General features: G+C 56.4%; 2 protein-coding genes across 3 annotated transcripts; both read left to right on the top strand.

The window, feature by feature from the left end:
* The first annotated feature begins 52 nt into the window (after nt 1-52).
* On the top strand, nt 53-2,480 carry LOC120979577 (cytochrome b-c1 complex subunit 6, mitochondrial). The gene is made up of 4 exons (XM_040408412.1): nt 53-221; nt 298-333; nt 2,043-2,204; nt 2,285-2,480. The coding sequence occupies exons 1-4, from the start codon at nt 177-179 to the stop codon at nt 2,315-2,317; spliced, it is 276 nt and encodes a 91-aa protein (XP_040264346.1). The 5' UTR covers nt 53-176; the 3' UTR covers nt 2,318-2,480.
* A 5,788-nt stretch (nt 2,481-8,268) lies between these two features.
* NSUN4 (NOP2/Sun RNA methyltransferase 4) lies at nt 8,269-12,519 on the top strand. Of its 2 annotated transcripts, none has more exons than XM_040408409.1 (6): nt 8,269-8,382; nt 10,858-11,138; nt 11,251-11,402; nt 11,475-11,629; nt 11,826-11,950; nt 12,192-12,519. In XM_040408409.1, exons 1-6 carry the CDS (start codon nt 8,293-8,295, stop codon nt 12,466-12,468), a joined length of 1,080 nt encoding a protein of 359 aa, XP_040264343.1. In that variant the 5' UTR covers nt 8,269-8,292; the 3' UTR covers nt 12,469-12,519. The 2 variants fall into 2 exon arrangements, with proteins under 2 accessions (XP_040264343.1, XP_040264344.1); XM_040408410.1 differs by lacking the exon at nt 12,192-12,519 and adding an exon at nt 12,065-12,186.
* The last annotated feature ends 448 nt before the right edge of the window (nt 12,520-12,967 follow it).

Here is a 12,967-nt window from a genome sequence, read left to right as displayed (position 1 = left end):
CCCTTACACCGGTGTCCTGGTGGTCTCCGGGAATATGGCGGCCACTGCCTCTGGCGATGAGCGGGAGCACTGCGCTGGGAGAGTAGGACTTCCGGGTCGGGGCGGAGCGGAGCTAAGTGACGAAGTTCCGGCCGCTGACCCCGCTTGTCCTTCTGTTAGCGGCTGCCGGTGACATCATGGTGCTGGAGATGGAGAAGGTGTTTGCTGGGGAACCCGAGGAGGTGAGGAGCCGCCCAGTGTGGCTGGACCGGAGGCGGGAGCGCGGCCCCGGGTAACGCTGTGTCCTTGTGTTTACAGGAGGAAGAAGAGGAGGAGGAAGAAGTGGAGCTGGTGGTGAGGACGAGCCCCCACTCATTGGCTACAGCTGCGGGGTCTCTGGGGCCCCTCGTGCGTCCCCCCCACTCTGAGGCTGAGCGCGACCCCTCGTGCGTCCCCCCCACATTGAGGCTGAGCGCGACCCCTCGTGCGTCCCCCCCACTCTGAGGCTGAGCGCGACCCCTCGTGCGTCCCCCCCACTCTGAGGCTGAGCGCGACCCCTCGTGCGTCCCCCCCACTCTGAGGCTGAGCGCGCCCCCTCGTGCGTCCCCCCCACTCTGAGGCTGAGCGCGACCCCTCGTGCGTCCCCCCCACTCTGAGGCTGAGCGCGACCCCTCGTGCGTCCCCCCCACTCTGAGGCTGAGCGCGACCCCTCGTGCGTCCCCCCCACTCGGAGGCTGAGCGCGACCCCTCGTGCGTCCCCCCCACTCGGAGGCTGAGCGCGACCCCTCGTGCGTCCCCCCCCCCCCCTCGGAGGCTGAGCGCGACCCCGTGTGCGTCCCCCCCACTCGGAGGCTGAGCGCGACCCCTCGTGCGTCCCCCCCACTCTGAGGCTGAGCGCGACCCCTCGTGCGTCCCCCCCACTCTGAGGCTGAGCGCGACCCCTCGTGCGTCCCCCCCACTCTGAGGCTGAGCGCGACCCCTCGTGCGCCCCCCCCCCCCCACTCTGAGGCTGAGCGCGACCCCTCGTGCGCCCCCCCCCCCCCCCCACTCTGAGGCTGAGCGCGACCCCTCGTGCGCCCCCCCCCCACTCTGAGGCTGAGCGCGACCCCTCGTGCGCCCCCCCCACTCTGAGGCTGAGCGCGACCCCTCGTGCGCCCCCCCCCCCACTCTGAGGCTGAGCGCGACCCCTCGTGCGCCCCCCCCCCCACTCTGAGGCTGAGCGCGACCCCTCGTGCGCCCCCCCCCCCACTCTGAGGCTGAGCGCGACCCCTCGTGCGCCCCCCCCCCCACTCTGAGGCTGAGCGCGCCCCCTCGTGCGCCCCCCCCCCCACTCTGAGGCTGAGCGCGACCCCTCGTGCATCCCCCCCACTCTGGGGCTGAGCGTGACTCCTCGTGCGTCTCATCCCCCCCACTCTGAGGCTGAGCGTGACCCCTCGTGCGTCCCCCACTCGGAGGCTGAGCGCGACCCCTCGTGCGCCCCCCCCCCCCCTCTGAGGCTGAGCGCGACCCCTCGTGCATCCCCCCCCACTCTGGGGCTGAGCGTGACTCCTCGTGCGTCGCATCCCCCCCACTCTGAGGCTGAGCGTGACCCCTCGTGCGTCCCCCCCACTCGGAGGCTGAGCGCGACCCCTCGTGCGTCCCCCCCACTCGGAGGCTGAGCGCGACCCCTCGTGCGTCCCCCCCACTCGGAGGCTGAGCGCGACCCCTCGTGCGTCCCCCCCACTCGGAGGCTGAGCGCGACCCCTCGTGCGTCCCCCCCACTCGGAGGCTGAGCGCGACCCCTCGTGCGTCCCCCCCACTCGGAGGCTGAGCGCGACCCCTCGTGCGTCCCCCCCACTCGGAGGCTGAGCGCGACCCCTCGTGCGTCCCCCCCACTCGGAGGCTGAGCGCGACCCCTCGTGCGTCCCCCCCACTCGGAGGCTGAGCGCGACCCCTCGTGCGTCCCCCCCCCCCACTCGGAGGCTGAGCGCAACGGGGGGGGGGGGGGGGTTCTTTTGCCGGTTGACATTTGATATGATGCCCCTTTTATGACAGTAGCACCGTGTAACCGTCTCTCTCTTCAGGACCCACTGACGGCGGTCAGAGAACACTGTGAGCAGGCCGAGAAGTGTGTGAAGGCGCGGGAGCAGCTGGAGATATGCGAGACCCGGGTCAACTCCAGATCACAAACTGAGGAACAGTGCACAGAGGAGCTGTTTGACTTCCTGCATGCCCGCGATCATTGTGTGAGTGTCTGGGCGGGGCCATCGCGATGGCGTCTGTCTGGGCGGGGCCATTGCTGATGATCTCATTGTTCTGTGCACAGGTCTCTCATAAACTCTTCAAGCACCTGAAGTAAAGGACGTTGGCTGCTGTCTGCTCCTCATGCTGCTGTCTGCACCCCCGGAATGTGCTGTTGCTGTGCTGCTCGTCCGATACCTGGAGTCCAGGCTCCCAGAGGTGACCATTGACTGATCCGGAGAGCCTGTCCTCTTTATCAATAAACATGATGTGAAAGTGTTCCTGGTCTGCGCTCTGTCATTCTCCCGCTCCACGCCCCGATACTGCGCGCCTTGAAGTCATCTCCTTCCACGAGGAACACCGCAGTCAGAAATGTCAGGACAGGGTCCTAATTACTGGGGTGCCATTGTCCTGTGGCCCCCGGACATGGAGTAGCCTCTGCTATCTAGCTGAGCTTCCCAAAGCGTCCACCTTTCACTTTCCAAAGGAGCACTGAAAGAAAAAGGCAGAACCTGATTGGTTCCATTCTGATAGATCTCCCCCATTGTGTCTGGAGAAAGACAGCCGATCCCCCAAAATAGAGCGTCCAATGGAGCTGCTAATGCTCTGAAGGGAATCGGGATGCAGTGCTGTGCAAAAGTCTTAGATGTGGAGAAATGTGCAGTAAGAAGCCTTCACTGGTAGAAGATCAGGGAACTGTGAGGGCCATGGTGAAACCTTCAGCAGATCAGGGGACTGTGAGGACCATGGTAAAACCTTCAGATCAGAGGACTGTGAGGGCCATGGTAAAACCTTCAGCAGATCTGAGGGCCATGGTAAAACCTTCAGCAGATCAGGTGACTGAGGGCCATGGTAAAACCTTCAGCAGATCAGAGGACTGTGAGGACCATGGTAAAACCTTCAGCAGATCAGGGGACTATGAGGGCCATGGTAAAACCTTCAGCAGATCAGAGGACTGTGAGGGCCATGGTAAAACCTTCAGCAGATCAGAGGACTGTGAGGGCCACGGTAAAACCTTCAGCAGATCAGGGGATTGTGAGGGCCATGGTAAAACCTTCAGCAGATCAGAGGACTATGGTAAAACCTTTAGCAGATCAGGGGATTGTGAGGGACATGGTAAAACCTTCAGCAGATCAGAGGACTGTGAGGGCCATGGTAAAACCTTCAGCAGATCAGAGGACTGTGAGGGCCACGGTAAAACCTTCAGTAGATCAGGGGGTCTCTCTGAGGGCCACGGTAAAACCTTCAGCAGATCAGAGGACTGTGAGGACCATGGTAAAACCTTCAGCAGATCAGAGGACTGTGAGGACCATGGTAAAACCTTCAGCAGATCAGGGGACTGAGGGCCATGGTAAAACCTTCAGCAGATCAGAGGACTATGGTAAAACCTTTAGCAGATCAGGGGATTGTGAGGGACATGGTAAAACCTTCAGCAGATCTGAGGGCCACGGTAAAACCTTCAGTAGATCAGGGGACTGTGAGGGCCACGGTAAAACCTTCAGTAGATCAGGGGGTCTCTCTGAGGGCCACGGTAAAACCTTCAGCAGATCAGAGGATTGTGAGGGCCATGGTGAAACCTTCAGCAGATCAGGGGGACTGTGAGGGTCATTGTGAAACCTTCAGCTTTAGCCTTGTGAGGTCGCCTATGGTGGATTTTGAGGTGTGTTTTAGGATCATTATACATTTGAAGAAGCCATCCTCTTCAGCTTTGGCTTTTTTACACTTGGCGTTATGGAATTTCATTGAATCCATTCTTCCGTCTACCTGTGAAATGTTCCCTGTGCCATTGGCTGCAGCAATGCTTCATGGTTGGAGAGGTGTTCTTCGGATGACTCTTCTATGAAGGCCACATTTGTGTAGGTTCAGAATTCGGTTATTCGGGCGTGCCTGAATTATGGGCTAGTATGTTCTACACAGTTTGTATGATCAATAGAGCAAACGTGGAGGCTCACCTTAGGGGGTTTAGCTAAAGATAAGCACAACCCTATTGTAAAAAAGCGTTGGTCGCCAGGTATGCTGCCGCAGGAACCGTTCCTTCAGGATGAGATGCCGAATGTCTCAAGGAGATGTAGTATTTAAAATGAGTCCCTGCTTGGGTGCAAGAACACCGGCATATACAGTTTGTGAAGTTTCAGGAAATCTTCTAGATTTCAAAGTAATTTGTGCATCAGGAGTAAAACGCGTTGTAGGGAATCTCAAGTCCCTTTCATCAGGTTAAAAATGTTTTAACCTGATGAAGAGGACTTGAGATTCCCTAAAACGCTCTGTTTTACTCCTGATGCACAAATTAGTATTACTTTTAAATCTAGAAGAATTCCTGAAACTTCACAAATTGTATACCGCCCTCAGTGATGTCACTATTGTATACCGCCCTCAGTGATGTCACTATTGTATACCGCCCTCAGTGATGTCACTATTGTATACCGCCCTCAGTGAGGTCACTATTGTATACCGCCCTCAGTGAGGTCACTATTGTATACCGCCCTCAGTGAGGTCACTATTGTATACCGCCCTCAGTGAGGTCACTATTGTATACCGCCCTCAGTGAGGTCACTATTGTATACCGCCCTCAGTGATGTCACTATTGTATACCGCCCTCAGTGATGTCACTATTGTATACCGCCCTCAGTGATGTCACTATTGTATACCGCCCTCAGTGATGTCACTATTGTATACCGCCCTCAGTGATGTCACTATTGTATACCGCCCTCAGTGATGTCACTATTGTATACCGCCCTCAGTGATGTCACTATTGTATACCGCCCTCAGTGAGGTCACTATTGTATACCGCCCTCAGTGATGTCACTATTGTATACCGCCCTCAGTGAGGTCTGAGTGCTCACATCTCCTGAGATCATTTCCTCTTCAGCTTGCTGCACTCTTCACGGTAACGGTCACTGTGTGTATATATATATATTTACACTACTCACAAAAAGGGAGGCTTGGTTATCGGATAAAATTTCTGGAAAATATAAGAGGCTCCAGAGATATAAGATCAGGAAAGTTGGGTGTTAAAGGGCACCTGTCACCGGGATTTTGGGTATAGAGCTGAGGACATAGGCTGTAGATGGCCGCCAGCACATCCGCAATACCCTGTCCCCATAGCTCTGTGTGCTTTTATTGTGTAAAAAAGCCGATTTGATCCATATGCAAATTACCCTGAGAGGAGTCCAGCGTGAAGGAGTCCAGCACCGCCCGCATCCTCAGAATCTCCCCCTTGCTCCCCGACATCAGAAAGCTAGAGCACCGTAATCTTGCGATTTGCGAGCTAGCGCATGCGCAGTTACTTCCGTGAGGCTGATGCCAGCACAGGAACACTATCCCAACACTGCACATGCGCTAGCTCGCGCATCGCAAGATTACGGTGCTCTAGCTTTGTGACGTCGGGGAGCAAGGAGGAGATTGGAGCATTGTCCTCCATGAAGATGACATTAGGCAGAGTAATGATGGTCTTCAGGTGGTCTGGGCTGTCACTGGACCAGTCACACAGTGTAGGGCCGTCCTGTACTGACTAGACACACTGGCCCACACTGTGACAGCAGTGGCTGATGCAGAGCGCTCTACATGACGTCTCCAACAGGCGGCCATCATTTCTGCTCAGCGTGACTCGCCTTTCATCAGTGAACAGCACTGAGGCCACTGCTCCCTCGTCCAGGGTAGATGCTCCCTGGTCCATACAAGACGCTGATGCCTGTGCCTGGTGGTACGGTCAGGTACCTTGCAGGTCGCCTATCACGCAGACCACGCTGATGTACACGGTTTCCAATGGTCTGACGTGACGCTTGGGTGCCTCTCCCCTCCCTCACATGTGCCTGGAGTTGTGTGGCATTCATCATCTGGATCCGCAGGGCAGTGTTAACAATGAAGTGGTCATCAGTGTGGGATGTGGCCAGAGGACGTCCACTTCTCTGCCTTTCTGTGACTCTTCCAGTCTCTGTCTCTCTGATACAACCTGCTGATGACACTCGGTGACACTCTAAGCTCAGGGGCCACTTCCATCTGAGAACATCCTGCTTGAAGCCTCGCAATTACAAGGTACTGTTCATCAATTGTTAGGTGTCGTCTTGGTCTCATGATGTCACAATGTGAGCAGCATGATGAGGAGGACTGTTTAATACCAATTCTAACTGAACCAAGAAATATATTGGGCGATTAATGAATCAAACACCTAGTGTGCAAAAAGTCCTGAAACACTGAGCAGCGGGACATTCAGAAGGTCAGAGGAGGCGACGGTAAGGTCTCCTGTAAAGGTCAGAGGAGGCGACGGTAAGGTCTCCTGTAAAGGTCAGAGGAGGCGACGGTAAGGTCTCCTGTAAAGGTCAGAGGAGGCGACGGTAAGGTCTCCTGTAAAGGTCAGAGGAGGCGACGGTAAGGTCTCCTGTAAAGGTCAGGGGAGGCGACGGTAAGGTCTCCTGTAAAGGTCAGGGGAGGCGACGGTAAGGTCTACGGTAAAGGTCAGAGGAGGCGACGGTAAGGTCTCCTGTAAAGGTCAGAGGAGGTGACTGTAAAGGTCAGAGGAGGCGACGGTAAGGTCTCCTGTAAAGGTCAGAGGAGGCGACGGTAAGGGCTCCTGTAAAGGTCAGAGGAGGCGACGGTAAAGTCTCCTGTAAAGGTCAAAGGAGGCGACGGTAAGGTCTCCTGTAAAGGTCAAAGGAGGCGACGGTAAGGGCTCCTGTAAAGGTCAGAGGAGGCGACGGTAAGGTCTCCTGTAAAGGTCAGAGGAGGCGACGGTAAGGTCTCCTGTAAAGGTCAGAGGAGGCGACGGTAAGGTCTCCTGTAAAGGTCAGAGAAGGACATCCACAGAACATGCCTGATACCCCTGGGGGCGGCTCCCTCCTGATTCATTATATTAGTGTAGAAAGTAAGATAAGCGCTTCTAGACCCCTCCCAAGGTACCTCTCTGCCCCCCTTCACAGACTCCCCCCCCCCCCCCACAGACTCCCCCTGTGTGTGTGTCCCCCCCCCCACAGACTCCCCCTGTGTTCCCCTCCACAGACTCCCCGTGTCCCCCTCCACAGACTCCCCCTGTCCCCCTCCACAGACTCCCCGTGTCCCCCTCCACAGACTCCCCCTGTGTGTGTCCCCCTCCACAGACTCCCCCTGTGTGTGTCCCCCTCCACAGACTCCCCCTGTGTGTGTCCCCCTCCACAGACTCCCCCTGTGTGTGTCCCCCTCCACAGACTCCCCCTGTGTGTGTCCCCCTCCACAGACTCCCCCTGTGTGTGTCCCCCTCCACAGACTCCCCCTGTGTGTGTGTCCCCCTCCACAGACTCCCCCTGTGTGTGTCCCCCTCCACAGACTCCCCCTGTGTGTGTCCCCCTCCACAGACTCCCCCTGTGTGTGTGTCCCCCTCCACAGACTCCCCCTGTGTGTGTCCCCCTCCACAGACTCCCCCTGTGTGTGTGTCCCCCTCCACAGACTCCCCCTGTGTGTGTCCCCCTCCACAGACTCCCCCTGTGTGTGTGTCCCCCCCCCCCACAGACTCCCCCTGTGTGTGTGTCCCCCTCCACAGACTCCCCCTGTGTGTGTGTCCCCCCCCCACAGACTCCCCCTGTGTTCCCCTCCACAGACTCCCCGTGTCCCCCTCCACAGACTCCCCCTGTGTGTGTCCCCCTCCACAGACTCCCCCTGTGTGTGTCCCCCTCCACAGACTCCCCCTGTGTGTGTCCCCCTCCACAGACTCCCCCTGTGTGTGTCCCCCTCCACAGACTCCCCCTGTGTGTGTCCCCCTCCACAGACTCCCCCTGTGTGTGTCCCCCTCCACAGACTCCCCCTGTGTGTGTCCCCCTCCACAGACTCCCCGTGTGTGTGTCCCCCTCCACAGACTCCCCCTGTGTGTGTCCCCCTCCACAGACTCCCCGTGTGTGTGTCCCCCTCCACAGACTCCCCCTGTGTGTGTCCCCCTCCACAGACTCCCCCTGTGTGTGTCCCCCTTCACAGACTCCCCCTGTGTGTGTCCCCCTCCACAGACTCCCCCTGTGTGTGTGTCCCCCTCCACAGGCTCGGAGACGCCTCATAGACAAGCGGAGGAGGCGGGGCTTTGTGTGTGCGGCTCAATTTCCGGGCGGAAGGATTTCTCGGCTGCACAGGAACATGGCGGCCTCCACGGGAGCAACACTTCTACAGCGGAGAACGCGTGCAGCAGTCCGGATATTCTGCCGATACCGCTACAAAAAGAAATGGGTGAGGCTCCGCCCCCAGCAGGTCCCATATATCCCATGGCCCTGAGTAATAAGCAGACCCCCATATATCCCATGACCCTGGGTAATAAGCAGACCCCCATATATCACATGACCCGGGGTAATAAGCAGACCCCCATACATCCCATGACCCGGGGTAATAAGCAGACTGCCATATATCCCATGACCCTGGGTAATAAGCAGACCCCATATATCCCATGACCCGGGGTAATAAGCAGACCGCCATATATCCCATGGCCCTGAGTAATAAGCAGACCCCATATATCCCATGACCCGGAGTAATAAGCAGACCCCATATATCCCATGGCCCTGAGTAATAAGCAGACCCCATATATCCCATGGCCCTGAGTAATAAGCAGACCTTCATATATCCCATGACCCTGGGTAATAAGCAGACCCCATATATCCCATGACCCGGGGTAATAAGCAGACCCCCATATATCACATGACCCGGGGTAATAAGCAGACCCCCATATATCCCATGACCCGGGGTAATAAGCAGACCCCATATATCCCATGACCCGGGGTAATAAGCAGACCCCCATATATCCCATGGCCCTGAGTAATAAGCAGACCCCATATATCCCATGGCCCTGAGTAATAAGCAGACCCCATATATCCCATGACCCGGAGTAATAAGCAGACCCCCATATATCCCATGACCCGGGGTAATAAGCAGACCCCATATATCCCATGACCCGGGGTAATAAGCAGACCCCCATATATCACATGACCCGGGGTAATAAGCAGACCCCCATATATCCCATGACCCGGGGTAATAAGCAGACCCCATATATCCCATGACCCGGGGTAATAAGCAGACCCCCATATATCCCATGGCCCTGAGTAATAAGCAGACCCCATATATCCCATGGCCCTGAGTAATAAGCAGACCCCATATATCCCATGACCCGGAGTAATAAGCAGACCCCCATATATCCCATGACCCGGGGTAATAAGCAGACCCCATATATCCCATGACCCGGGGTAATAAGCAGACCCCATATATCCCATGACCCGGGGTAATAAGCAGACCGCCATATATCCCATGGCCCTGAGTAATAAGCAGACCCCATATATCCCATGACCCGGAGTAATAAGCAGACCCCATATATCCCATGGCCCTGAGTAATAAGCAGACCTTCATATATCCCATGACCCTGGGTAATAAGCAGACCCCATATATCCCATGACCCGGGGTAATAAGCAGACCCCCATATATCACATGACCCGGGGTAATAAGCAGACCCCCATATATCCCATGACCCGGGGTAATAAGCAGACCCCATATATCCCATGACCCGGGGTAATAAGCAGACCCCCATATATCCCATGGCCCTGAGTAATAAGCAGACCCCATATATCCCATGGCCCTGAGTAATAAGCAGACCCCATATATCCCATGACCCGGAGTAATAAGCAGACCCCCATATATCCCATGACCCGGGGTAATAAGCAGACCCCATATATCCCATGACCCCGGGTAATAAGCAGACCCCATATATCACATGACCCGGGGTGATAAGCAGACCCCCCCCCCATATATCCCATGACCCTGGGTAATAAGCAGACCCCCATATATCACATGACCCCGGGTAATAAGCAGACCCCCCCATATATCCCATGACCCTGAGTAATAAGCAGACCCCCATATATCACATGACCCGGGGTAATAAGCAGACCCCCATATATCACATGACCCGGGGTAATAAGCAGACCCCCATATATCCCATGACCCGGGGTAATAAGCAGACCCCATATATCCCATGACCCGGGGTAATAAGCAGACCCCCATATATCCCATGGCCCTGAGTAATAAGCAGACCCCATATATCCCATGACCCGGAGTAATAAGCAGACCCCATATATCCCATGGCCCTGAGTAATAAGCAGACCCCATATATCCCATGACCCGGAGTAATAAGCAGACCCCCATATATCCCATGACCCCGGGTAATAAGCAGACCCCATATATCCCATGACCCCGGGTAATAAGCAGACCCCATATATCACATGACCCCGGGTAATAAGCAGACCCCATATATCACATGACCCGGGGTAATAAGCAGACCCCATATATCACATGACCCGGGGTAATAAGCAGACCCCCATATATCACATGACCCGGGGTGATAAGCAGACCCCCCCATATATCCCATGACCCTGGGTAATAAGCAGACCCCCATATATCACATGACCCGGGGTGATAAGCAGACCCCCCCATATATTCCATGACCCTGGGTAATAAGCAGACCCCCATATATCACATGACCCGGGGTGATAAGCAGACCCCCCCATATATCCCATGACCCTGGGTAATAAGCAGACCCCCATATATCACATGACCCCGGGTAATAAGCAGACCCCCCCATATATCCCATGACCCTGAGTAATAAGCAGACCCCATATATCACATGACCCCGGGTAATAAGGATCATGTGACTGTCTTCTTCTGCAGGCCACTAGTTTTGTGGGCCCCTCGCCCCCGCGCCTCGCTCTGCAGTATTTCGATATGACGTACAGTGCGCAGTTTGGTGACCTGTGGCCCTCGGTGCGGATCGGCCTCCTGTCGGAGCAGAAATATGGCGCCCTCATCAATAACTTCTCCAGCGAGGAGCGTGTGACCCGCGACCTGCGCTCTATGGGCACCAGCGACTTCCTGCACGAGACGCCGCACACCTCAGACCTCTCATGTTACACCTTCCCCCGCGGGGACATCACCCGCTTCCCACCAGCCAGGTACTGAGCCTACACTGATCCCAGGGCCCCTGAGGGCCACATCCTATCTGTTCTGGGGGCAGCTGCCACTGTGCTGTAATACGCTTATTACGCTCTCGCCCTTATGTGACAGATCCGGCGCCCGGGGCCTCCTGGAGTATTACCTGCTGGATGCCGCCTCGCTCCTCCCTGTGCTCGCCCTCAGCGTCCGACCGGAACACCGCGTCCTGGACCTGTGCGCCGCCCCAGGGGGCAAGACCCTGGCGCTGCTGATGGAGAGCTGCAGTAAGAGGGGTGTGAATAGGAGCTTGGGGTCGTCCGGGGGATGTGAATACTTTCATTCTCTCTCTGCTGCAGGATACCTGGCAGCCAATGACGCCTCGCTCTCCCGCTGCAGACGCCTGCGCCGTGTCCTGCTGTCCTACATTCCTCAGGAGCTGCGCTCAGAGGAGCGGCTGCGAGTCACATCGGAGGACGGCACAGAGTGGCCGGAGGACGGCGTGTACGACAGGGTCAGTACCGACTGGGGGGCGGGGGCGCACACTGGGGGTCAGGAGGGGGGGGGGGGTGTCGCTCGCAGGGTCAGGAGGGTTGAGGCGCACACTGGGGGTCAGGAGGGTTGAGGCGCACACTGGGGGTCGGGGAGGAGGGGCGCACACTGGGGGTGGTCATCCTGTCAGACACTGGCTGTGACATGTGATCACACAGGTTCTGGTGGACGCTCCCTGCACTGCAGACCGTCACTCCCTCCTGGAGGAGGAGAACAACATCTTCAATCGCATGAGGATGAAGGAACGCCAGGTGTTACCCCTGCTGCAGACCCAGCTCCTGCTGTAAGTATGTGAACCCCCCATAAGGTCCCTTATAACCCTGTCCAACCCCTGCAGAACATTGCATGACCCTATCTTAATGCAGAGCATCTCCTGACTCTGTGTTGCTCTCTGCAGAGCATCTCATGACCCTGTGTACCTACCTGCAGAGCATCTCTCAATGACCTTTTCCACCCCTGCAGAGCATTTCTCCTGCGTTTAGCTTTTCTTTTGTATTGAAGAGTGATTTCTCATTTCCCCCCAGTTCTGGGCTACGGGCGGTGGTGCCAGGAGGCGACGTGGTCTACTCCACCTGCACCTTGTCGACTCTGCAGAACGAGTGTGTAGTGGAGAGAGCGCTGGGACTGGCTGCGTCTGAGTACGGCGTCCATACTGAGGTCCAGGAGCTGTGCAGCTTCCGGGAGATTTTCAAGAAAACATTTGACTTTCAGACGGACTGTCGCCTAGGAGAACTGGTGCTGCCGAACCTCACTGCCAACTACGGCCCCCTGTATCTGTGCAAGCTGCGGCGACTGCGCTGACAACCCCATATTATGTATCTCACCCATTATAATAGAGATCATGTGACCACAGATGTGTGATATCAAGTAGTTGTCATGTGAACAACAGGAGGTCTATATGTGAAAGATAACAGGGGGCAATAGACTGTATTCCCCTGTCCTACAGTCATCCTCCCCCCTGAAATGGCTGATAACAGGGGGCAATAGATTGTATTCTCCTGTCCTACAGTCATCCTCTCCTCTGAAATGGCTGATAACAGGGGCAATAGACTGTATTCCCCTGTCCTACAGTCATCCTCTCCCCTGAAATGGCTGATAACAGGGGGCAATAGACTGTATTCTCCTGTCCTACAGTCATCCTCTCCCCTGAAATGGCTGATAACAGGGGCAATAGACTGTATTCTCCTGTCCTACAGTCATCCTCTCCCCTGAAATGGCTGATAACAGGGGCAATAGACTGTATTCCCCTGTCCTACAGTCATCCTCTCCCCTGAAATGGCTGATAACAGGGGGCAATAGA

Source organism: Bufo bufo, chromosome 9, assembly GCF_905171765.1.
Source record: "Bufo bufo chromosome 9, aBufBuf1.1, whole genome shotgun sequence".
NCBI classification, from domain to species: Eukaryota; Metazoa; Chordata; class Amphibia; order Anura; family Bufonidae; genus Bufo; species Bufo bufo.
The sequence above is the reverse complement of the archived record's forward strand: the minus strand, read 5'-3'. Positions and strand labels throughout refer to the sequence as shown.